The following is a 23,803-nucleotide window of genomic DNA, read 5'->3' as shown; positions in this document are numbered from 1 at the left end:
GAGTCAAAAATAGCAAATACAGGCAACACAAAATATCTGTGGCTCCTGATTGTATACAGTATATATATATACAGTCATGGCCAAAAATATTGGCACCCTTGGTAAATATGATCAAAGGAGGCTGTGAAAATTAATCTGTGTTGTTAATTCTTTTTGATCTTTTATTTAAAATATCTATGAAGTATATTCCCATTCATGTTCACAATTCTGAGTACTCCAGTGAGATTATGAACATGAAATTATCCAGCCATGGCTTCCTGTTTCACAGAAATATAAAGTGGAGGGAAAACAAAGCCCAAATGCCCTTAATCATCCATCACAATGATAAAAACCAAATAATATATTTCTGATGTGAAGCAAAAGCTTCAAAAACTAGTGAAGTGGCTTTAAGAAATGAGCTAGAGCAGTGAAGATTCCCATTTCCACCATCAGGACAATAATTAAGAATTTCCAATCAACAGAAAATGTTATGAAACTGCCTGGAAGAGGACATTTATTTCATAATGATATTTCCCCCCATTTTAAATTCTTATTATCCAGTGAAAGGATACATTTTTTGTGAATTTTTAAAATAAAGATCAATATAATATAGATCAATAATTTATATCGAGGTCTTATGAAGTAAAAGATCAGTCTGTGCAAAAAAAACAACAACATTATTTACAACATTACTACCTTTAATGTAAATCCAACACCATATTTAGATTTGAGGGAAAAAAGTAGTTAAAGGTTCAGTGACAGCTAGAGGTTGAAATGGAAACGATTCCAAATTCAAAATACTGAAGGAGTCGTTTTCCCGCCATCTCTTCCTCAGACTGGAGACTCACGCTGGTTGCCAGATTGAGGACATGAAACTGACAGTGTAAGGCGGTGAGCATTAGCTGATTTAGTCTACCTGCATTTTAACATTCCTCTGGTCGTAGAGCGTCTCAGATGGATGCCAAGGCTTTTTTAAGTCAGGTAGAATCTGCGATCTTTGACTTGCTTCGTGAATCTTCCACTGGATGTCATAGCTGTGTTTTCCATAAACCTGACAACCCGGGGTGTCGAAATACTATTGGGTAAATTAGCAATGGGCGGAGTCACACAGACCAAAAAACATTCTGACAAGGAACACTCACTACAAAGTAGAATTCATACATTTTGATCTCTATGTTCAACTGCAGTCATATATCAATTAAAGTATTCACATTGACTGCTTTGTTGTTTCACATTCTTAGCATACAATGACTGCTGAACTCATGGACATGGAGTTTTATTCTCTTCAAGAAATGTACTGCGATCATCTTTGGTTCAGGCTTCATTCGAGGGCATATATTCTCACCTGTGCTGGTGTCTTCAAGAAGCTTTCACAACAGTTTTGAGATGTGTGATTTATTTATTCTAGTTTTCATTCACATTCTTCCATTTTAAATTCCCTGTGTATATAACTGGAGATATAAAATGATTTGTTTTTACCATTTCATAAGCAACTTACACATTTTCCACACTCCAAATACATTGTAACAGATAATCACATTATTATCACGGTGACATATAAACTTCAGTCTTTCAGTTTAGTGTTTTAACTATCATTTAATTCAGAAGCAATGCAACATGTTTTAAACAGCACTGACATATACAGCCATCGATCCCTCTTCTATACCTTCTTTATTTTCTAAAGCAGTGACTCCAATCCAGGAATTTAAGTACTTATTCTGTGTATCCTCTAATCAAAGGCATTCAAACTCAACAGTTTGGTGTTAGAGACTCCGAGAACTGGTAACGTTGTCATTCAAATGCACTTGTCAAAATATACAGTCACAGACAACCAAATCAATGGTAAACACTTTCTTTTCGCAAAGTTTGTTTGAAAACATGCTTTATATTTGTGGTTACGCTAGATGACACAAGTAGAGCATGAACTGCCCACCCTAGCTTTAATGTAAATAGTGAGGTCCTTTATACTACTGTAGTGCATATAGTTTAGTGTTACTGTAGTTTGGATCAGATGTTGTTACTGTATGACTGAATTTAAGAGTGACCTTTACAGATTAGAGTTAGCTCATTTATTAGTCATGGTAAGCATTTACACTGTAAATGGCAAAATTATGGCCTCTGCCTTATGTAAAACATTTAATAAAACTGCATTTCTGTTGATCTGTTTGAAGGTTAGTAACACGTAAGCAAGTCATGAGTGATTATTAATCATGCAGCAATGTTTCTTCACGTGTTTTCGGGGAAATCATCTTAAGGTGCAGTTGCTTGAGCACAACAAACAAATATCTCTGTAAAGTTTTCACATACAATAAATAAAATATTAGATCTAAGACAGATAATAAAAAAATAAATAACTGGGAGGTCTTGTTTAAATGTCACTTGCTAACTGTACACACATATAAGATACATGCACTGCACTTTAATAATATTTCATCCAAATGCATTTAGTGAAAATAATCTCATAATTCATGTTGAATGGACATAACTCCAAAGTCCAGCAGAGGAAGTTTAAAATGCTAAATATTTATTATGCTACAGATCAACAGTTAGTATTTGGTTATATTTTTAAATAATGGAAAGACTACAACAATTAGAAATGCGGCTACAAAAGTGAATCACGTGAAGTTTAGACATTTACAAATGTTTACACTAAGACGATTAATTTATAGTTTCCCCACGTAACAATGGAAAGTCAGATGAAAATGCAACTGTGAGTTAATGAGAATGACTGAAGCACATGGGGTGTGAAAACTAACAACTGTGTTGCGGCTTTTCAAAATCCCAGGGGTAAAAGCTTGAAGTGTTTGGATCAGCGCCGAATAACATCTCAGCAACGCTCTGCTGAACAGAATCAGACGAACTTGAGGATACCATTTTACTGAGCTCAGAACAGAAATAGTCAATTTCAACCAGGTCTGGGACGTTTTTCGTCCCCTTTCCAGCACCATGTTGAACCTCTTCAGCTTCTTGGCTTTCGTTGGACACACATGAGCCAACATCCATTGTATTAAAATCAAAAATGTTGTTTTTCATTGGGTCAAGCAATTCAGAGTCGGGAAAGCTCATTTCGGAGGTTCCCCACACCGAACCACAGTGAAATATTTGAGAGGAATCACTAGCGTTTGACGCTATAGACCAAGCTTTGGATTCTCTTGAAGCATCAGATACTTCTCGGATTGGTTCAATGAGTTTTTCTTCACTACTATAAGCATAACTCTCTTCATTAGATGGGCAAGAACCGAAGGGGTAACAATCATCAAGTTCGGATCCACTGAGATGCTTCTCCTCCAGATTATTCAAATCTGTGTAAACTGGTTGAGGACTGAAGAGTTGACACGTAGTCATCATATAACCAGACTCACAGTTTTCTGTTTCTGAGTCAAATATCCCTGTATCAACGGATTCGGGGCTAAATGGATCAGGGACGTGGATATCAGAGTTGCTCTGCTTCCTGGCTTCCAAACCTGGGCCTTGAAGATCAATGCTACATTTGGTTTTGTCAGCAGGTTCTGGGCTATAAGGAGTTGGAGAACCAACTTCATGATAACCAGAATCTAGTCTTGGAGCTTCATGGTAGAACGAGTTAACAGTGTTCATTTCTTCTAAATCAGACACGCTTTTGACTGGCTCAGCAGGTATGGGACTAAACGGGTCAAAATATTGGAGTTCAAGTTTACTCATGGCCAAGCCTTCAGAGGATGATGGTTTGTGTTGTGAACTACTGGAGTCAGGGCTGAGTTGTTTATCGGCACAAAACTGGTCAGTAGCTGATGTTTCTGTGTTAATAAACAGACAAAAGGTGTCTTGAGCTGTACAGTTTGGCGGATTGCTTTCCGTGTTCAGGATGGATAATTCGGTAACAAGTTCAGCTACATCTGGATTTTCCATGCATTGGTCATTCCACTCTGAATCAAGCACACTTTGGCAAGCATTTGAATCATTAAATGTAAGACATGGAATATCTAAAACCACCTTTTCAGAATCAGGCACTAACATTTCCTCATGTTTAGCGATTTCCACTTCCACTTCGTTCTGGTCGTTAGCGATCTGGCTGCGTTGTTCTGTGTCTTCAGTCTTTGGACCGGAGCATTCAAATTCATCTTCATCATTAAATTCAGGACTCATAGAGGTGTCCTTCCAAGGTGACTCCTCTCTCTTTACATCATTGTGTTCAGGACAAACTGGACTTTGATTATGTATTTCAGGGCTGCCGGGATCTAATCTCACAGTGAAGAAGAACATATCTCCATATTTGTAGTCGTATACATCTGGAGCAGGAGCTTGAGAAGGAGAAATGGAAGGAGAGCTACTGTTTATATCATGCAGCTGTTCACACAGCGGCCCTGGACTATCATCTGGAGATAAACGCTCAGTTAGTACGAGTTCTTTGTCATTCTCTGCATTTTGTTCAGAAGTGATAATATGATGTTCAAAGGTCTTCTGGAAATCTCCTGGGAGTGGATCAGGGTCACATGGGCTTAGAGGAAACCCAGTATAGGACCCTGCAATGATGCTCTGCAGACCGCACAGAGAGTTAGCTCTTTTCATTAAACCCAATCCAGTCTGAACGTCAACCCTGTCCTCCTCCTCTTCAGCGAATACATTTGAATTGGCATCGAAGGAATTAAACACTGTAGAACTGTGACTAGAGCCTGATTCAAGGACACACTCGCCATTGAACTGAGGACTGACAGCTTCAGCTGATAGATCTGGCTGCACAGCATCCTGGTTTTGGTCTGGTGTGGCGTTTGTCCCAAGCTCAGACCCATTATCGCTGCAGGATTTGAGACTCCTGCTTTCGGTGGACATGGACACACCGCTGTCACGCTTTCCAGTGGACTGTGTGCTATCAGTGTCTGGTGGCAAGGTGATGGGAGCGTTGAAAGTACCGTAGTCTTTAACGACAGACTGGAGTGGGTTGTGTACATTTTCTGGAAGACTGTTCTCTGCAGGGATGAAGTCATCCTGACAATGCTTTTCTTCTGACATGTTAACCAAGAGAGAGTCAGAGGCGAAAGGGTCTGTGCCTTTAAACGGGTCCCTGGGTAATTGCTCTGAGAGAAAACAGCACCATATTAGTCACTGTCTTGTGGATTGATTCGCTCTTTTCCTCTGTGCATTTCTGTGCTACAAATGAATACATGTTTATCATCAGCTAAAGTTTTTCAAAACTTTTCAGTAACAAGCAGCTGTCTAGTGTGACAAACTTAGATAATAATCAAACATGCTCTCATGTAGATATTCCTGCACAGAACTGGGTTTTTCATATTTAGGGCCAGATTTACCAAAACTGGGAAAATTGATGTAAGAAAAGCACTCAAGTGAGTGGAAAGTTTTGCAGTTGCTCTACTTAAAAAATACGTCCTGATCAAAATTCATAATGACCAATGCAATCCACCACGAGCACTGCAAATTAGCATAGGGTCGCAATCAATCAGGCACTAATCATCTACTAAAAACACAGGTGCAAAATGGGTTAAGAAATGCTTTTTTGGAGGGCATTAGATAGTGGCTCAAATACCAGTAAACTGACTACTGTAAATTAAATCACAATTCATGATTCAGTTGAAAAACTCCTCCCATAATTAAATATGCAATAAGATTATTCTGAAAAGTACCTGTCCACAGATTTTCCCTGCTAATGTTTCACAGCGTCTTTTGTAAATCCTGACAGTAATTTTTAACGCTAAAAGAAGCGGTGGTACAATATGTTAGTGAACCTGGCCCTAAAAATTGTTTGGCTTTGTCATTGTAAACCATGGGTTAACAGAATTCTGGTTATTTTTCCATGTTTCACAATGTTCAAATTATTCCCTAATCTTCAGGTTTCATAGTTTTCGTAGTTCATATAGTTCATAGGTTTTATTTGGATATCTTTTATTGATCAAACACAGCATGCAACCTGTTAAAACAATTGCAGGATTTCACAACCCAAGGTTATAACGGTTATAACTCCCTAATGTTAAACTGTTACCCTTTAAAAATAAAATAAATTGTGTAGTGCTCTCACTATAATGTATAGTGACTATAGTTCTGTAACTGTCGTTAAAATAGTATCTGGTTCCACTGGAAGTTAGTTTTAAAGTTGTGTATTTATTGCTTTAGAAAAAATTAAATGTTGTGTCAAGAATGTATATACACCATTACAGGCAAAATAAGGAAATGTTTAAAACTGAAAGTTACTAACCTGTTACATCAACCTTTGGAAAGTGGTCCTCTCCAAATACATCGCCTGGAAATTATTGAAAAATAAGTTAAGTCACATGAAAAAGTATGAACACATTCATGCCATAACAATCACTCACCATCAGTGAAGGGGTTTGGATGGAAGAAGTCAAACTGTTTGTTTGTCGTCTGACTGGGATGAATAATCTCAAAGTCCTCCTTCTCCATGTCAGAAGAGTCAGACTGTTAGAAGACAGGAAACAGAAGTTACTGAGTGGCCTGTTTTTGCAGGAAACTCAGCGCTGCATAAGGACACGATGAGAGCACATCAGACCAGTGTGTGTGTGTGTGTGTGTGTGTGTGTGTGTGTGTGTGTGTGTGTGTGTGTGTGTGTTCACACGGGTTGCCAGATGCAACAAAAAACTAGCGCAACTGACAATGTCAGACAATGAGCTTTACACTGTAAACTTATTAGTTGTATCTGTGTTTCATCCGGTCAAAGAGCATTTCAGATGAATACTGAGGCTTTTTAGCTTTGGTGGAATCTGCAATTTGCCGACTTCCATGGCTACAAAATGCAGTGTTTGAGGACAACTGGCAGTGGGCGGAGTCACACAGACCAAAACAAAAACAGACATTCCGACACAGAACACACATTTCAAAAGGAGAATAACTGGAGTTTGCATTGTTTATTCGAAGAAAAAAGTAACTGAACTTAGCATGTGTTCTAAATAACTGGTATTTTAGTCAAGAAATTACATACAGCACATAAACAAGCAATATAATTTTTAGGCAATCAACAGAACGGAATATAAATAATCACTCTGAAGGAGTTAAGATTTATTTAAATAGCTGTATGTAAAAATGACTGCACACATCTCACAATGCGAAATGCTCAGTCACACTGTAACACTGCATGTGTGTCCTACCTGAGGAGTGGCTGATCTGAACATAACGTCCTCCTCTTTAACCTCTGTCAGTGTGATCTCTGTGAAAGACGATGAGCCGCTGCTCTTCTAGAATCAGGAACACATCAGGAAACTAGTAACTAGTAGCAAACGACACATTCATATGAATGCTAATGTTCATACCAAGTTCTCCATTGAACACTGCATTTTATCAAGCTCCTCTACTGTGTTCTCTTGCTCGACATCATTCACTTCCTCTCTTTCTGGTTTGGACTTGATCTTCTCACTGTAGACATGATTACGCTCGCTTTCTACATCATCCATGTGTTCTTCCAGCTCCTGGTCCAATCCAACACAAGGAGCTTCTTCTGTCATCTCAGCCACTGAACTTTCAACGGTTATGAGGCCAGCAACCAGCTCAGCCAGCTTCTTTTTAACCTAGTCAAAAAAGGAAATAAATAATATACAGATAAGAAAAAAAAAAAATTATGTTTACAGAGTGTAAACAGGTTTGCAGTTTGCACAAGAGACAGTATTTTTGATGGGGTCAATCAATCACAAGTGGTCCAAGGAATGTTGACATTGATTAAATTAACAATAAAAACATAGACTGGCATCAGAATTGTGACCTTTTTACCAGTATTAAAAATAAACAACTGAAATACTGTTATCATGCACATTTCTCTTTTTTTAATTTATATTATTTATTTATAAGTTTTTATGGGTTTCCACAGATTCCCACTCCTAAAGACTATGCATTCATTTTGGATCTGCAGGGAGGTTGTTAGTAGCTTGTCTTTTTTTTTTTTTTTTTATAAAACTAACCAAAAACATAAAATTAAATTAATTAAACTGTAAACCAAACTATAATTTTGATGAGTAAATTCACTGATTATGGAAAGTCAATATTTTTGATATGCCATCTAAAACCACTTTTAACCCATTTTAATTGGATATTAAAACGAGGTACTAATTAGAAGCCAATTGAAGGGTGAACTGGTACCAAATATATGCAAGGAGAAAAAGAGGAAGGTGACTGAACTGTGACCTGTATAATCTCCTCGAACAAGTCCTGCAGCGGAGTGACCCGTAGATGCAGGCTCTCTGCGTGTGCTCTGGTGTAAGCCACTTCCTGCTGGAGCTGCAGGAGATCTTCAGCAGCAGCACACAGCTCCAAGTCATACTGCTGCATGGTCTGCTCCAGCTCCTGCTGCTCCTCCTGCAGCGACTGCAGCTGCACACACACACACACACACACACACACACACACACACACACACACACACACACACACACACACACACACAGACACACACACACACACACACAGAGATATGGCATCGCCCAAATATTAGGCCATATGCTGTTTTCACTCTGAGTATATTCCAGGTATATATATATTGTTTTTTTTTAGAAAATTAATACTTTTCTTGAAATAAATATACTGTACAATAAGAAAAAAATTCAAAATAAGACTGAATGAATTCAAGGTGCACTTTTTCATTATGCAAAAATGCAGGTTATGAGCATTTTGGGTTCCCTTTCAGTTGGTCACGTTCGACGTTACGAATGGGATCTCGCCCGAGAGCCCAGTCACGTTTGAGTGGAACAAAACGAGCCAATGGTACACAAAGTACCTTGGCGTGGGATTTGCATCGCGAGCTCCGCCCCCGCAGAGCGGGTATATAAGGAGCAACGCGAGCAACTCGCATTCAAGCTTTTGCTTCGGAGCTGAGCACATTGTGTGCTGCTTTCACCGGAGTGCTACAAGCAAGAGCTGGTGTTGGTGTGACGGCACGATTCAGCGGTTCGTCTGGGTTTCCCCTGAGCGCTTCAGCCCCTCTGAAAGAGCAAATTTCTTTCACAAAAGAGATATGGGCCGATTTGCGTCTTTTTAAAGATGTCATTTTGCCTGTGTGTTTCTGGGTGCGGTCGATACATCGCTCTTTGTTACGGCCACGATCTCTGTGTCGCATGTCTGGGCTTCCAGCACGCTGAGACTGCATTCGTGGATGGTTCCTGTTCTCATTGCGGGGACGTGACCATCTCGGCGTTGAGATCGAGACTCGATTACCTTAAAAGGTATAGAGTCCCCTCTGCCACACCCCGTTCTAGCTAGGGCTACTTTGGCTGGTGGCCAGTTTGATCTGAGGGTAACTGTGTGGGCACCCTCCTCTGGTTCCTTTCTTCCCGGAAGTGCACCAGGAATTAACCAGTTCATGGAAGGCACCTTTAACTGCCTGAAACCGTTCTGGTACTTTCTCCGCCTTCACTGCCCTCAATTGCAGGGTCGGCCAAGGGGTATGCTGGGATTCCCCCGGTGGAGTGTTTTCTGTCGCGATGCAACTGTGTCCACAGAGTGCCTCTGCTTGGCGTGGCGGTCCCAAGCTGCCCTCCAAAGCCTGTAAGTTCTCATCCACGCTTGTGGCCAAGGCTTACAGAGCTGTGGGCTAGGCCGCTTCTGCCTTGCAAGCCATGGCCTCACTTCAGGTCAATCAGGCCAAGCTACTCTGGCATCTGCACGAGGGCAGTGCTGACCCTGGGATTTTGCAGGAGGCGCGCACTGCTACCGACCTCGCTCTCCAGGCGACGAAGGTCACTGTACGATCCTTGGGTCAGGTGATGTCCTCTTTGGTGGTCCAGGAGTGCCACCTATGGCTGAACCTGGCAGACATGAGGGAGTCTGATCTGGCTCAGCTCCTCAACTCCCCGGTCTCCTAGGATGCCCTCTTTTGTGACACAGTAGAGAGCTTTGCCCAGCAGTTCTCTGCCGCCCAGAAGCAGTCTGAGGCCATCAGACATATCCTGCCCCGGCGGCCCACTGCTGCCTCCACCCCGCCGCCAGCGCAGTTGCTTCAGCCTCCTCCACTCCCGCTCGGCCACAACGGTAGCCTTCACTCCGGCCGCAGCGAGGAGATGGCCGCAGAAGGGCGGCGCAACACGTCTCTGCCCCTAAGCTTGCCAAATACCAGGCCAAGCGGCGTTCCTGAGATGGGCAACCCGGAGTTGGAGACATCAGCTCATCAGGAGAATGTAGCAGGAGCAATCCTTCCCCTGGAGGAGGGCCGGGGGAGAATCATTTGTTCTTGTTTTCTTTTTGTTCCACCACTGGCCCTGCGGCCGGTGGTACCATAACCTTCACTAAAAGAGCTGTTTCCTCTACCTCCAGGTCCCAAGAGGCCACGAACGACAGTTGGCAACGTGCTTCCTCGCAGCTCTCATTCTCCTCTCCCCTTGCCAGTTTCCATGCAAAGCCGGCTCGAGAATGCTTCGCCTTCTCATGCCCTCTTTGCTACTTGGAGTCAGATGAGTGCCCGCACTCTGAGCCCGCTAAGGGACGCTATGCCTCCCATGCCGGGCTGTCTGCTCCACCACGCTGCCCCACCGTGGGTACGCCTGTAGTCTCCTAGACCCCGCTGGTTTGGTTTCTGGGAGCCTGGCTAGAGCTCCCCAAGGCCTTCCCGCTGAATCAGCCGGATGATCAGCCTCAGCTATGCGATTCAGTTTGCCCGGCGTCCCCCCAGGTTTTGGGGTGTCGACAGATGTCCCTGTCATGCGCGCGGAAGTCGCGACCTTGCTGACAAAGGGCGCGATAGAGCTGGTCCCTCCAGCCGACATGAAGTATGGCTTTTACAGCCCTTTACAGCCCTCTCAGGGAACAAGGTGTCCGTATTCTCTACTACCTCGACGACTGGTTGATCCTAGCTCACTCTCGAGAGCGGTTGTGCGAGCACAGAGATCTGGTGCTCAGACACCTCGCCCGACTGGGTCTTAAGGTCAAATGGGAAAAGAGCAAGCTCTCCCCTGTGCAGAGGATCTCTTTTTTCAGTATGGAAATAGACTCGGTCACCATGTTCGCGCGGCTTACGAACGAGCGCGCACAGTCATTGCTAAATTGCCTGAGACAATAAGAGGGCAAGAGAGCGGTTCCACTGAAACTGTTTCAGAGGCTCCTGAGGCATATGGGGCGGCGGTCATACGGCTCGGGTTACTCCATATGAGACCGCTTCAGCACTGGCTTCACGACTGAGTCCCAAGATGGGCATGGCAACAGGGCACGCTCCGAGTGACCATCACTCCGGCTCGCCATCTCCTCTTCTGCATCTGAGGTCGCTTTGTGCCACTCACATTCTGGGCAAGCTCAATTGTGCAGCCGACAAGCGGTCGGTCCACCCCCAGTCGGTTCAGCTGATTTGGGAACAATTCGGAGATGCTCAGGTAGTAGGGCTGGATGATTAATCGAAAAGTAATAAAAACCGAAATTCATAACCTCTAACCGAAGAATTTTCCCATGTCGGTTATTTCGTTTTTTTAATCTTGTTAACACTTCCCCCTTAAAAGCATACTAGTGCATGTGTAGCCACACTGCTCTCCAGTCAGTGGCATAAAAGCAAAACACGGAGGTGAATGCCGGTTCAACACATACTGATGGCTCGTTAGCGGTGAGCCTTGCGTTTTCACTAAACTTTGTCAATTGTATTTGCTTTATGGTTTGGACATTCAAGCGATTAGACGGTCGGATGTGTATTCTTATATCGAGCTACCATGTTCACGCAGCTGCATTGTGGCACGAACACTTATGTAAACAGGAGCTATGAAGATCGCGTGCACAGAGGAACACAGAAACTAGTTGCCAACGCTGTCCTGTGATTTATCACTAAAGTAGCTTAGAATCTCAAAACTTATTATAGCATTTTTGTGTGCAGCACACATGATGCACAAGCGTGTGCACAGAGAGCAGCGGTCGGCGGTAGCACTGCGGGTTCCCGGTTTGTGTACGTTCTCGGACTGTTTTGTATATTTTAACTGTAGAAAAGGTTGTTCCAAGTCGAAACTACGATACAAAAAACTACATCAGTGTATCATCATAAACGCAACTGTTTTTGTCTTACGTGAACATAAACACACATGTACAGTATTTTTGCTTGAAGAGACAACAGCCTAATAAACATGCTGCCTGTCATTAATGTTAATCAAAGAACAAAAGAAAATCATTCACTGATCTGGACTGAATATATTTAATAACTTTACTTGATTAATCTTTATTTTATTTCTAAAAAGAAAACTATGCAGTATTTGTAAACTTTTAATTACAGTTTCTGTACCTGAAATTTTGTTTTAGTTGTATGTATTTATTTATATTGCTAATTGATTTGTTTGTTCCTATCTTATTACTGACTGTTTACTTGTCTTAAACACCTTAATATTTGAAATTTATATTAATCTAGTTGTTTTTGCTATGGTATTTTTTTAATCACATGCAAAATTCCTCTTGTAGTGTTTTGTAGGCTGCTGATTTTTGCTCATGTTTTTCAGCTGCAACAGAATGCTGTGTAAAAATGTTGGACATCTAAATGTTTGACTTATTTTTTTTTATATTGAATTTTTTATCTTATTGGAATCGATAAGAATCGGAATCGATAAAATTCAAACAATACCCAACCCTAGTAAGAAAAGTTACGAATATAGATAAAATAACTGCTGATAGTCAATCATATTTACAATACAAACCTTGTCAGTGAAATGTGAGGGCAAAAAAAAACAAAACAGAAACAAAATAATTGTTCATTAATCGTAACCGAGGCAAAATGTTCACTTAATCGAGGTTTTGACTTTAGGCCATAATTGTCCAGCCCTATCAGGTAGACCTGTTTGCCTCTCCAGAAAATTCCCACTGCCAGTTGTTTTACTCCCTGACCGAGGGCACTCTCGGCACGGACGCCCTGGCACACAGCTGGCCGCTGGGCCTGTGCAAGTATGCGTTTCCCCCAGTGAGCCTTCTTGTACAGATGTTGTGCGAGATCAGGGAGGACGAGGAGCAGGTCTTCATGGTTGCGCCTTTTTGGCCCGGCCGAACCTGGTTCCCCGAACTTGTACTCCTCGCGACAGCCCCTCCCTGGCCAATTCCTCTGAGGAAGGACTTTCTTTCTCAGAGACAGGGAACCCTCTGGCACCCACGTCCCGATCTGTGGAACCTACATGTGTGGGTCCTGGACGGGTCGCGGAAGGTTTAGGTACCTTGCCACCACAGGTGGTAGCTACCATCACTTCAGCTAGAGCCGTGTCCACCAGACATGCCTATGCTTGAAGTGGAACCTCTTCGTCACTTGGTGTTCTTCACGGCGTGAGGATCCCTGGAAATGTCCGATTAGGTCAGTGCATTCCTTTCTTCAGGAGGGGTTGGAACGAAGGCTGTCTCCTTCCACCCTCAAGGTTTATGTGACCACCATTTCGGCTCACCATGACCCTGTTGAAGGTAAGTCTCTGGCGAGGCACGATCTGATCATCAGGTTCCTGAGAGGAGCAAGGAGGCTCAATCCACCTCACCCTCAGCAAGTCCCTTCTTGGGACCTCGCAGTGGTTCTATCGGCACTGCAGAGGGCTCCCTTCAAACCCTTGCTCTCAGATGAGCTTAAGTTTTTATCTTTGAAAACTGCACTCCTGACGGCTTTGGCTTCAGGGAAGAGGGTCGGGGACCTGCAGGCATTTTCAATTGACGACGCATGCCTGGAATTCGGGCCGGCTTACTCTCATGTTATCTTGAGACCGGGCCTGGGTACATCCGAAAAAGTTCCCACCACTCCTTTTAGGGATCAGGTGGTGAACTTGCAAGTGTTGCCCCTGGAGGAGGCAGACCCAGCCCTGGCACTGCTCTGTCCAGTACGTGCGCTCCGCACCTACGTGGACACAACTCAGTGCATTGTCTGTTACGGAGGCCAGCAAAAGGGAAAGGCTGTCTCCAAGCAGAGGTTATCCCACTGGATAGTGGATGCTATTGTCCTGGCTTATCATGCTCAAGACCTGCCATGCCCCCTAGGGGTGAGAGCTCACTCAACTAGGCGTTTTGTAAGGGACCCCATTCATAACATCAAACGTGACCGACTGAAAGGGAACGTCTTGGTTACGTATGTAACCCTCGTTCCCTGAAGGAGGGAACGGAGACGTTATGTCTCCTTGCCACATTGCTGTTCCGCTGAATGGCCGGGTCACTGGCTCGGCTCTCCAGCAAAGACTTGAATGAGAGTTGCCCGCGTTGCCCCTTATATACCAGCTCTGCGGAGACTTAGGTCTCTGCAGAGCAAAAGTGTCGTTTATCACCTTGTGGGTGTTTTCAAACTGCTGGGTGTTTCTAAATCATGCAATCAAAATGATCCCCCTTACCCAACCCCACCCCTAAACCTAACGTCACTATGACGTCAGCCAACCAGGTATCAGGTAACCAGGTATGCAGAGACCTATACTTGGCTCTGCGGGGCGGAGCTCGCGTTGCAAATCCTGCAGACCAAGGTACTTTGTGTACCATTGGCTTGTTTTGTACCACTCAAAGGTGACTGGGCCCTCGGGCGAGATCCCATTCGTAACGTCTCCGTTCCCTCCTTCAGGGAACGAAGGTTACATACGTAACCAAGACGTTTCTTCTCACAATATTCTTAGCACCCTATTACATAGCCTTCAGGACCTTTGCTAAAATAAGAACATTTATACAGACTTTTATGTGTGCATGAAAAACTCATATAGGACATTGAGCCACTTATTCTACCGTCAGCTCATTTTGCGGTGTGGTTTCTTGGCCTCCACAAAGTATGCATTAAAGAGACCTTAAGCTTTGAAATATGGCATACTGACCTAACGAAAGCCAAACTTTCAACAATTTTTCAAAGTACCTGTCTTTTTAATAAATCCTTGAACTTGACAAATTTTATGCCATTTCGTGGTATGGTTTGTGCGCCACCACAGAGGATGTGTTAATTTGGACATTACACCTTGATATCAGAGAAACTAACGTAAGAAAAGCCACACTTTGAGCAAATAGATATGTTAATTTATGTGCATCCATGCTCTTGTTGTATTCATAGTAAGATGGCAGTGATGCATAAAGAAAGTAGGTTTGTAATGTGTAAGCATGCTAAAAAAATCCCCATACAGATGTGAATAGTATAACGTATATAAATTTATTCATATAATTTATGAATAGAAAAACTGAGAAAATAAAAATATTTACAGATGACTGTACTATATACCAAATATAAAACAGAAGATAATGCTCTATGAACCATTTATGTTAAATATGGTCTGAAAATCAGAAAAGTCTGGAAAAGTATGATATTTTGAAATGGAAAATGCGTAGGAACCCTGATCCCAAACATATTGTGATTAGTGGCAGAATGTATTCATATCCCAATTTAAGTTTGATTCCATGATAAGTTTATAGAAACTGTTAACTTTTGGTTCCAAAACGGTAGCCATACAGCATCTTATTTTCTGAACATTATCTGGTCTGGAGGGTTGGTTTACTGTTACAGTTTACAAAAATTATATCATATTTTTGTTGTTGTTGTATATATATTTAGCATCATACAAATATGAAAGTTCATTTCACAGTAATAATAAAAATAAAAGTTTCAAAGTGATGTGGAACTGCCCAGTAGTATACGATATTCATAAAAAAAAAAATGACTCAGACCATTAAATAAAAGAAGTAGAAAGAAGTATGGCACATATGGTGAATCTTGGATTCAGCGTTCTGTTGAGAATGACTTTGTGAAGATTTACCAACATTCAAAGCAGCGAGAGCCTCTTCTAACTGTCTGTTTGCACCAATTTGACCATTATCTGGTATTATGTGAGACACTTATTTGGCTTTTTAAAGACAAAGTGTGGACAAGTAGCAAAGTGTGTACAACTGATGCATGAGTCTGAATACGAAAAGCTTGCCATGTAAGTAAAAATCACTCTGTAGCATAATGTCTAACTACCCTTATGGTCAGATATGATCTTTCTTGCTATCTTTATTGTTTAATCATAATAAGCATTGCTGACTTATTAACTCTTCGCAGCCTTAGCAGTCCATTGTCTAATACAAGATCCAACCTGTAGACAATACTATCCTTTTTGACTACACGGCTTTGAACGCAGTTACTTCTTTTGATTCAATCTTTTGAGTAAATGAAACTATGATCTTTTATAACCTAATATTGTTCTTGTTCCTCTAGGGGAAGCTTTAAACTCCTTTAGCTTTGCATCTACAGTAGATACAACAATGTTGTTAATTTGTTAAAAAACCAGTATCTCCTTCCTTTTATGGCTCCATCAATGCTGTCTTCTGCTTCAAGTACCAAGCAGCTGCAGATCTCATCTTCTCCCGTTCTGAGAAGTATTGATATGCTGACTAATGGCTTTCTAGGGAATATGGGGGATGTGTGTCAGCTTCCACACAAAGCTCTTTCAACTGGCCATTATCTTACACTGCTTAGAGCTGCTTTATGATGATCATGACTGTGTGATGAAGCCTACTAGAATGCAGTTTGATGATATGAAGGTAAAATGTCCTTCTGTCCATTCGTTATTTTAGATTTACATCAAATTCTATAGTTTATTAAGGAGCAGGACTGCTTTTCCCTGAATATCTGCACAGTTACAAATGTGATACTGATTTCATGCATGTTAATATTATGTTACATTTTAAACTCAATATACTGTTTGTGCTCAAATATGCCAAGAAAATAGTTAAATCAAAGCGATAGCATAACTGTTGTGTATCTCCGAGCAACACACAGCTGTGTTTTATTACTTCATTGAAAATAAAATGAGCCGATGATTGTGTGATTCATCAGTCACTGGCTTCTTTCTGAAAGAATCGGTTGAATGAATGACTCACTCATTAAGACTTCATAAATTTCATATTTAAATCTATTAATTCCCATTTAAAACTGATTGATTTAAAAGCATTATTTATGCAATTCTAATTGGAGTGTGAATGCACTCATGCCACCTCTGGAGAGTCTGTGCAAATATACCTAAACACCAATTATTTGTAAAAAATGTTATGGCCATGTTGTAGTATTAAACTAGTCTTGTCACAATACTGCTGTTAGGGGAGATGAAGGCACGACGAAGATTATAACACTAAATCCTTTTAATGGTAACCCACACAATGAAGAGGGTCTAACACAACATACAACAAATCCAGACAAAGGAGAACAACAAGAGGCCTACTAATACACACAGGATAATGAAGATGATAAACTAGACACAGGTGAATGGAGGTTAACTAATGAAGACTAGAGGGGAACAGGAACATGACCAAATAAGGGCACAAAGGAACTAAACTAATCAACTGAGGGATGCAAACACAACAAAAGTCCATTGGGGTGTGACGGTTCCATGCTTAATCAAAATATTTCTTTCTAAAGCTTGGTTTTGTGAGTCTATTCAATGCTTTTTTATATACAAGCTTGTCCAAAGTGAATTCTAATAACCTACTACTTATCCCCATCCCTAAACTGCCAAACAATAGTCAATAACAAAACTGCAACACATGAATATGCTCCACTAAAAAAAAGAAAGAAAGAAAGAAAGAAAGAAAGAAAGAAAGAAAATAGTTACTACAGTCACATATACTGTGGTGTGTTACTATAGAAAAAATATGGCTAATTTCGGTAACACTTTTCACTTTAAGACCAATTTTCAATTTTCACTGATTTTTAGTATACATATCACTAGCATATTGGCTGTTTAAAGCACAAATGAATGCCTTATTATGCATGATTAAATTTAAATCATTTAATCCTGCCCTATTCAAGTATAAAAAGAAAAAAAAATGATGATGATGAATTAGTTGACCTCACTAACTATTCAGCTGTTTAAGCTTCATGGTCCATTTAGCCCTTTATATTAGATGCCATAACTCCAGCTTTCTGCTGCAAAAATAATCTTTCTTCTTCTTCTTCTTCTTCTTCTTCTTCTCCAGTAGATTAACATATCTCAAATAATTCAGTCAATTCCTGTTCTTCATATCATCATCTTTCTCTTTTGATGATTCGGTGTTAGTGTGATTTTATTTAGTGTTCTGGAAATGCTTTCCTCAGCCTGTTTCTCTTCATCTGTGACTCTGTTTCTTTAAAAGCCTGTAGAACACCTGCTTAAACTGGGATATTTTCACTGATTTGCTATTGCCGTGTTTTTGTCATCTCACTTGGTTTACCTTGTGTTCATTTTCCATTTTTTTACTTTTTCCATTCAGTCGAGATATCTTTTTAACTTGTCCAACCTGACATTATTTAGCTTCCAGCATGTGAGCTCTTTGTATAGGCTTGTTCAGCTCATTACTGAGTGCATTAATGAAGGCATTCACCTGTGAACACACGGCTGTTTCCTGCTGAATGCAGAGCTATTTGTAAGCTATTAGAGACACAGCATATTTAGAAAAGTGTATCAATTGCACAATCAATTATCAGTCAATCTTATAGCTTAACCAAACTTGAAATCTCTGTAAAAGAGGAAACATTAACATAAAGGCACAGACTGAGCAGCTCTTTTAAGTAATTTCTTGGCATTTGAAGACTAGTCTGCTGCAGTGCTCTTTTGGCTGGACGTCCCGCCAGCATGACTTTGATGATGATTCAAAATGCAGCCTTGTATTCAATCAGACAAAGAGAGCTGGCAACCGAATCCAAGGCTTTGACACTGGCAATAGAAGTAGATCAGCCCTTGATTAACCCAGAACAACAGCAGAAATCCTGCTGCAGAAATCTTTGGTATCTTAAGCTTGCTTACCACGTCCCTCTCCTGTTTCTGGAGGTCATAGATCTTCTTCAGTTCTTCCTTCAGCTGTGTCTTTCTGTCCTCCAGCATCTCCACGGTCTCCTGCGTGTTACGACACAAAGCCTTGACCGTCTGAAGGGTCTCCTGCTCCATGTGCACCTCATCCTGCAGACCCTGAGGATATATATATATATATATATATATATTAGGGGTGTAACGATACGCGTATTCGTATTGAACCGTTCGGTACGACGCTTTCGGTTCGGTACGCGGTACGCATTATGTATACCGAACGGTTCGTTGGAGTATTTAATTATATTTGAAAAAAAAAAAAAAAAAAGAGAGAGAGAAATATAATGATATGCGTTCAACAAGGTAGCCCAATAACCCAAACAACGTAACAGGCAACGCCCCTGACACTCCCGAAGAAGAAAAAAACACCATCTTATATGTTTATGTTAGGCTACTCAGCAGGCGCTCGCTCACTCAGTACGCGCTGAAGGCTCGTTGCAAAATAGCCAATGCGTTTAACAGACTAGAAATGAGAAGATCCTCCAATAACCAACAGGTCTGGTGTTTGGGTGCACTTTGGATTCCCTTTAAGCTATAATGGTGATGGCAAGAGAGTGGTGGATAAAAAAACAACGGTATGTCGCATCTGCAACATGACAGGGTACACCAGCGGGAATACAAAAAAAAAAAAAAAAAACACCAGCGGGAATATCTGGGATATATGCGTCAGTACTATCTGGGAAAAGACGAAAAAAAAGGAGAAACATGCACGCAGCAAACTATCCCTGCAGCATTTAGACACTATAGCTTACAGGGAATCCAACCCAAACACCAGACCTGTTGGTTATTTTAGGATCTTATATTTCTGGTCTGTTAAATGCATTAGACATTTTGCAACGAGCCTTCAGCGCGTGCTGAGTGAGCGAGCGCCTTAGGGGCCGTTCACATATCGTGCCTAAAAACGCATGGAAAACGCTAAGCGCGTCTTTCTCCTCCTTTCCAAAGCGCTCGGGCAGAAGCGCTCATGAGGCGTCTGTCTTTGCTAAGCAACAATGACGTGCTCTCTCCATGAGACGCGGAAATTTCAGCGAAGGATAAATGGATTTGCAGCTCTAAAAATCGCTTGCAGTAGCTCTGCTACTAAATTTATTTCAAAATTGCAATCCATATACAACTATGATCAGCTGATCCTTCATCTTGGCTGAGCTCTCAACCTTGTTACGGGAAAGGATGAAGCTGATTGGTTGGTTCTTGTCACATGACCCGCGGTGCGCTTGCGGCATTCTGAAAAGTTGAGATGTTTTTACATTTTGCTGTATCTAAAACGTATCGAACCGAACCGAACCGTGACATCAGTGTATCGTATCGAACCGAACCGTGAATTTTGTGAACCGTTACACCCCTAATATATATATATATATATATATATATATATATATATATATATATATATATATATATATATATATATATATTGTTAGAGGACAATATTTGTCTGAGATACAACTATTTGAAAATCTGGAATCTGAGGGAGCAAAAAAATCTAAATATTGAGAAAATCATCTTTAAAGTTGTCCAAATGAATTCGTAGCAATGCATATTACTGATCAATAATGAAGTTTTGATATATTTACAGTAGGAAATTTACTAAATATCTTCATGGAACATTATCTTTACTTAATATCCTAATGATTTTGTCATGAAAGAAAAATTGATAGTTTTGACCCATTCAGTGTATTGTTGGCTGTTGCGACTTAAGACTGGTTTTGTGCCCCAGGGACTCATGTTAACCTGATGTCTTGATTATGTTGCACTTTATTTTACAGTACGACCGAAAGTCATTTTTTGTTTTCTTTTGCGCACCAAAAGTATTCTCGTGGCTTCGTAAAATTAAGGTTGAACACCTGGTGTCACATGGAATATTTTAACGATGTCCTTCCTACATTACTGATTGTGTTAATAAGATTGCTGTCTATGTGAGGGTCAGAGAGCTGTCGGATTTCATCAGAAATATCTTCATTTGTGTTCTGAATATGAATGACTGACTGTTTGGATCGATGTGAGGGAAAGTCATTAATGACAGAATTCTCATAAATCGTGTACGGCATCTAACCATGTTGAGTTAATGTGCGTACGTCTTTTAGACACAATCATCATATTTTTGTTTTTTATATTAGTACTGTAATGCCATATCAAATTAGGAATCTCTGTTAGTCAATGTAAGACACTTTCAGAACCTTTTACTTTTTAATAAATTGTTTTCCTATCTTAAAAAAATAATAATAATCTTCCATATATATTAACTGATATCTTACTTAAAACATATTTTAAGTAAATTATTTTATTTATTTATTTTACCCCGAGTGAAGAGCAGACTACACTCTTACCTCATGATTTGTTTTTTAGTTTTTTTTACAATTCATGCATTGTGTAGTAGTACAAAAGCTCAGGTGCCTTTATCCCCGTTGTATCATGCAATTACTTTTACTACACGTTGCTGAAATCCAACACAACACAGTCACACACACACACGCACACACACACACACACAAGTTTGTTTTTGTGTAAAGTGTGTTCATCCCACAGGTGTAATGGTTTTTATACTGTACAAACTGTATATTCTATCGCCCTTCACCAACCCTACACCTAACCCTAACCCTCAGAGGAAACTTTGTGCATTTTTACTTTCTCAAAAAAACTCATTCTGTATGATTTATAAGAGTTTTGGGGACATGGTTATGTCCTCATAAGTCACCCTCTCCTTGTAATACACACAGACACCCACACACACGCACGCACGCACGCACACGTAAACATAAACCGTGTTTTGAGAAAATCATATCATGAAAGTATCGAAACACAAGGATATGTCACACAAAACGCGATACAAAAAGCGACAAATCACCTATTCGCTGGGGGGGGGGGGGGTCACTATGATACAGTGCGACACACGATGAAAAGCAACGCGACGTTTTGGTTTGATTGAAAAAATAATAATCCTATGACGCTCATCGGTGCGTCCAGACTTTCAGTTCCTGTGCATATAAACAAGTGTAGAAAATAAGACAGTACCTTGATTTCATTATCATCTGAAGCGTTGACCTGAGCCTCAAGCTCCGTGTCCCTGAAACAACATTAAACGAAAAGAAAATTAACATATCACCTATAGGCTACATCTCAAAATGCCAATACTTCTGCAAGATTTCAGCACGATTCTCTCATCTAAGCGCACGCAGACACGAGATTGCTGCAGAAATGTGTAGAGTGAGATTATGCAACCCATGTGTCAGATGATGTCAGGATGATGAATCACACCTCTACAGCGCATGCAAACATTATGGCATCGCTTCATGCATGAATAACCTCGATGCGAGCGGTGATGATGATGATCTGTGAAGGATGTCGATTAAAACGCATTATGGCATGCAGCTACTTAGATGCGTAAAGATAACGCCGCGCGCGTCTGTGTACCTGGCAGCGGCTGCAGCGCGCGCTCGTGTCGGCCGCAGACAGTCCAGAATAAAGCGCAGCATATTCGTGCGTGACACACGAGCGGGTAAACGCACAGCCTTCACAATACTGTCCCACTGTCTGTGAAATGCATGCTGTCAAATCAAGGTGCTCCTCGAGTCTCTCTCCGCTCTCCTTCGGCTGCGGCTGGAATCACGTGATCACGGACACTGAACCAGAACCGGCTCCACGGTATCTGCTCGAGGAGGAACCCGGCTCAACACACCGCCAGTGGTCAACAACATACTGTAGCTTATGCAAAGCCTTTGTGCCTTCCAGTTGGAAAGATGCACATGTTATTTCCTCCTAATGCCCAAAAATGAATCAATCATTGAGATAATGAGACAGTGTTACTCATGTGAACTGGAATATTATTGGAGTGCCATCATTGGGGGTATACTATATGACGTTTCTTCAGGACAGTTTATTCGCTGACCACTGGAAGTCGCTCTCGGATTAAGTTTTTTTTCTTTTTTCTTTACTTGTCACACAGTTTCTGAAAGCGGATTCTCAAACAGCAGAAGCACACACCAGATCTACAACAACATACACTAATTCTCAGCATTTGACTCAGTTTTCAATTTCATAAAACACTTTTTGCAAAACACAACACTTAATTCTCTATGTAACACAGAAATCTAACAGGAATTAATATTAAGGCAAATGTGTTTGCAGATTTGAGCTTTCTGAGATGTGTTTGTGATATTTTGAAGCAGTGCTTAATTTTGCAAGAAATGTGAGGCATTTTGAATTTTGCATGTACGATACTTGGATTTATGTGTAAAAAAAAAAAAAAAAAACCTGTATGATCTCAGGCGTGGATGTGCATCATCTCCTTCTGAACCTAAACACATTATTCTCCTGATTCTTGGTGTCAGTTCAGTTGATGTAGTTATCTGGAGCTCGTTTTGTAGAACTACAACCAAGTAAACACGTATGTAAGTGTATATGTACATTACGCTGTATCCCTCAGCTCGTGTGTGTGCGTGTGTGTGTGTGTGTGTGTGTAGCTACTTGTTTATGCTACTGTACATTGTGGGGACCAAATGTCCCCCACAAAACCTGAAAATGTTGACATTGTGGTGACTGACCATGTTAAAAATAGTAAATGCTGTTAATCTGAAAGTGTAACAATGGCAACAGGTTTTCTGTAAGGGGTTAATTCAGGGTTAGCAGAAACAATAGAAGTCTATGGAAAGTAGACTGTGTTTTGAATATGTAAAATGCAGTGTTTTTTTGTGATGGTGGTAAACAGTTAGGGGACAGAGTATATAGTTTGGTTTCTCTCTCTCTCTCTTCTCTGTGTATGTGTGTGTGTGTGTGTGTGTATACCTGGTAAATGTCTCCACAATTAATAGTAATTCTTTGTTTTGTTTTCTTGTGTTTTATGTGTCTTATGTATATTGTATGTCTAATGTATTTTTGTATGTCTGAGATATTAATTCTTCTGCCAGGCTGTTATTGAAATTAAGGACTTGTTCTTAATGACTTGCATCGTAAATAAGGTTAAGTTAAATTAAATTAAATTAAATTACTTTGTGAGGACTTTTTAGTTTTTTTTAGGTCCATATAAGGAAAACATCTTATAAATCATACCAAATAAAGGTTGAATAATATTTAGTGATTCAATGACAAAAAAAAAATCATGCTGCATTTTAATAACACAAATTAATACAATTTTATCA

At 40.7% G+C, this 23,803-nt stretch overlaps 1 protein-coding gene across 2 annotated transcripts; it reads right to left on the bottom strand.

Annotated features, from left to right (window-relative positions):
- Positions 1-1,555: 1,555 nt before the first annotated feature.
- si:ch73-140j24.4 (uncharacterized) lies at positions 1,556-22,422 on the bottom strand. 2 transcript variants are annotated; one of them, XM_052547333.1, is made up of 9 exons: positions 22,080-22,422; positions 21,681-21,732; positions 18,609-18,770; positions 8,095-8,286; positions 7,236-7,490; positions 7,074-7,160; positions 6,285-6,387; positions 6,167-6,211; positions 1,556-5,033 (listed from the first exon to the last, which is right to left on the bottom strand). In XM_052547333.1, the coding sequence occupies exons 1-9, from the start codon at positions 22,139-22,141 to the stop codon at positions 2,731-2,733; spliced, it is 3,261 nt and encodes a 1,086-aa protein (XP_052403293.1). In that variant the 5' UTR covers positions 22,142-22,422; the 3' UTR covers positions 1,556-2,730. The 2 variants fall into 2 exon arrangements, with proteins under 2 accessions (XP_052403293.1, XP_052403294.1); XM_052547334.1 differs by having other exon boundaries at positions 8,101-8,286; positions 22,080-22,421.
- Positions 22,423-23,803: the final 1,381 nt, after the last annotated feature.

The sequence above is a fragment of the Carassius gibelio genome, chromosome B2 (assembly GCF_023724105.1).
Source record: "Carassius gibelio isolate Cgi1373 ecotype wild population from Czech Republic chromosome B2, carGib1.2-hapl.c, whole genome shotgun sequence".
Lineage (NCBI taxonomy): Eukaryota > Metazoa > Chordata > Actinopteri > Cypriniformes > Cyprinidae > Carassius > Carassius gibelio.
Note: the sequence above shows the minus strand (reverse complement) of the source record. Positions and strands in the feature narration are given on the sequence as shown.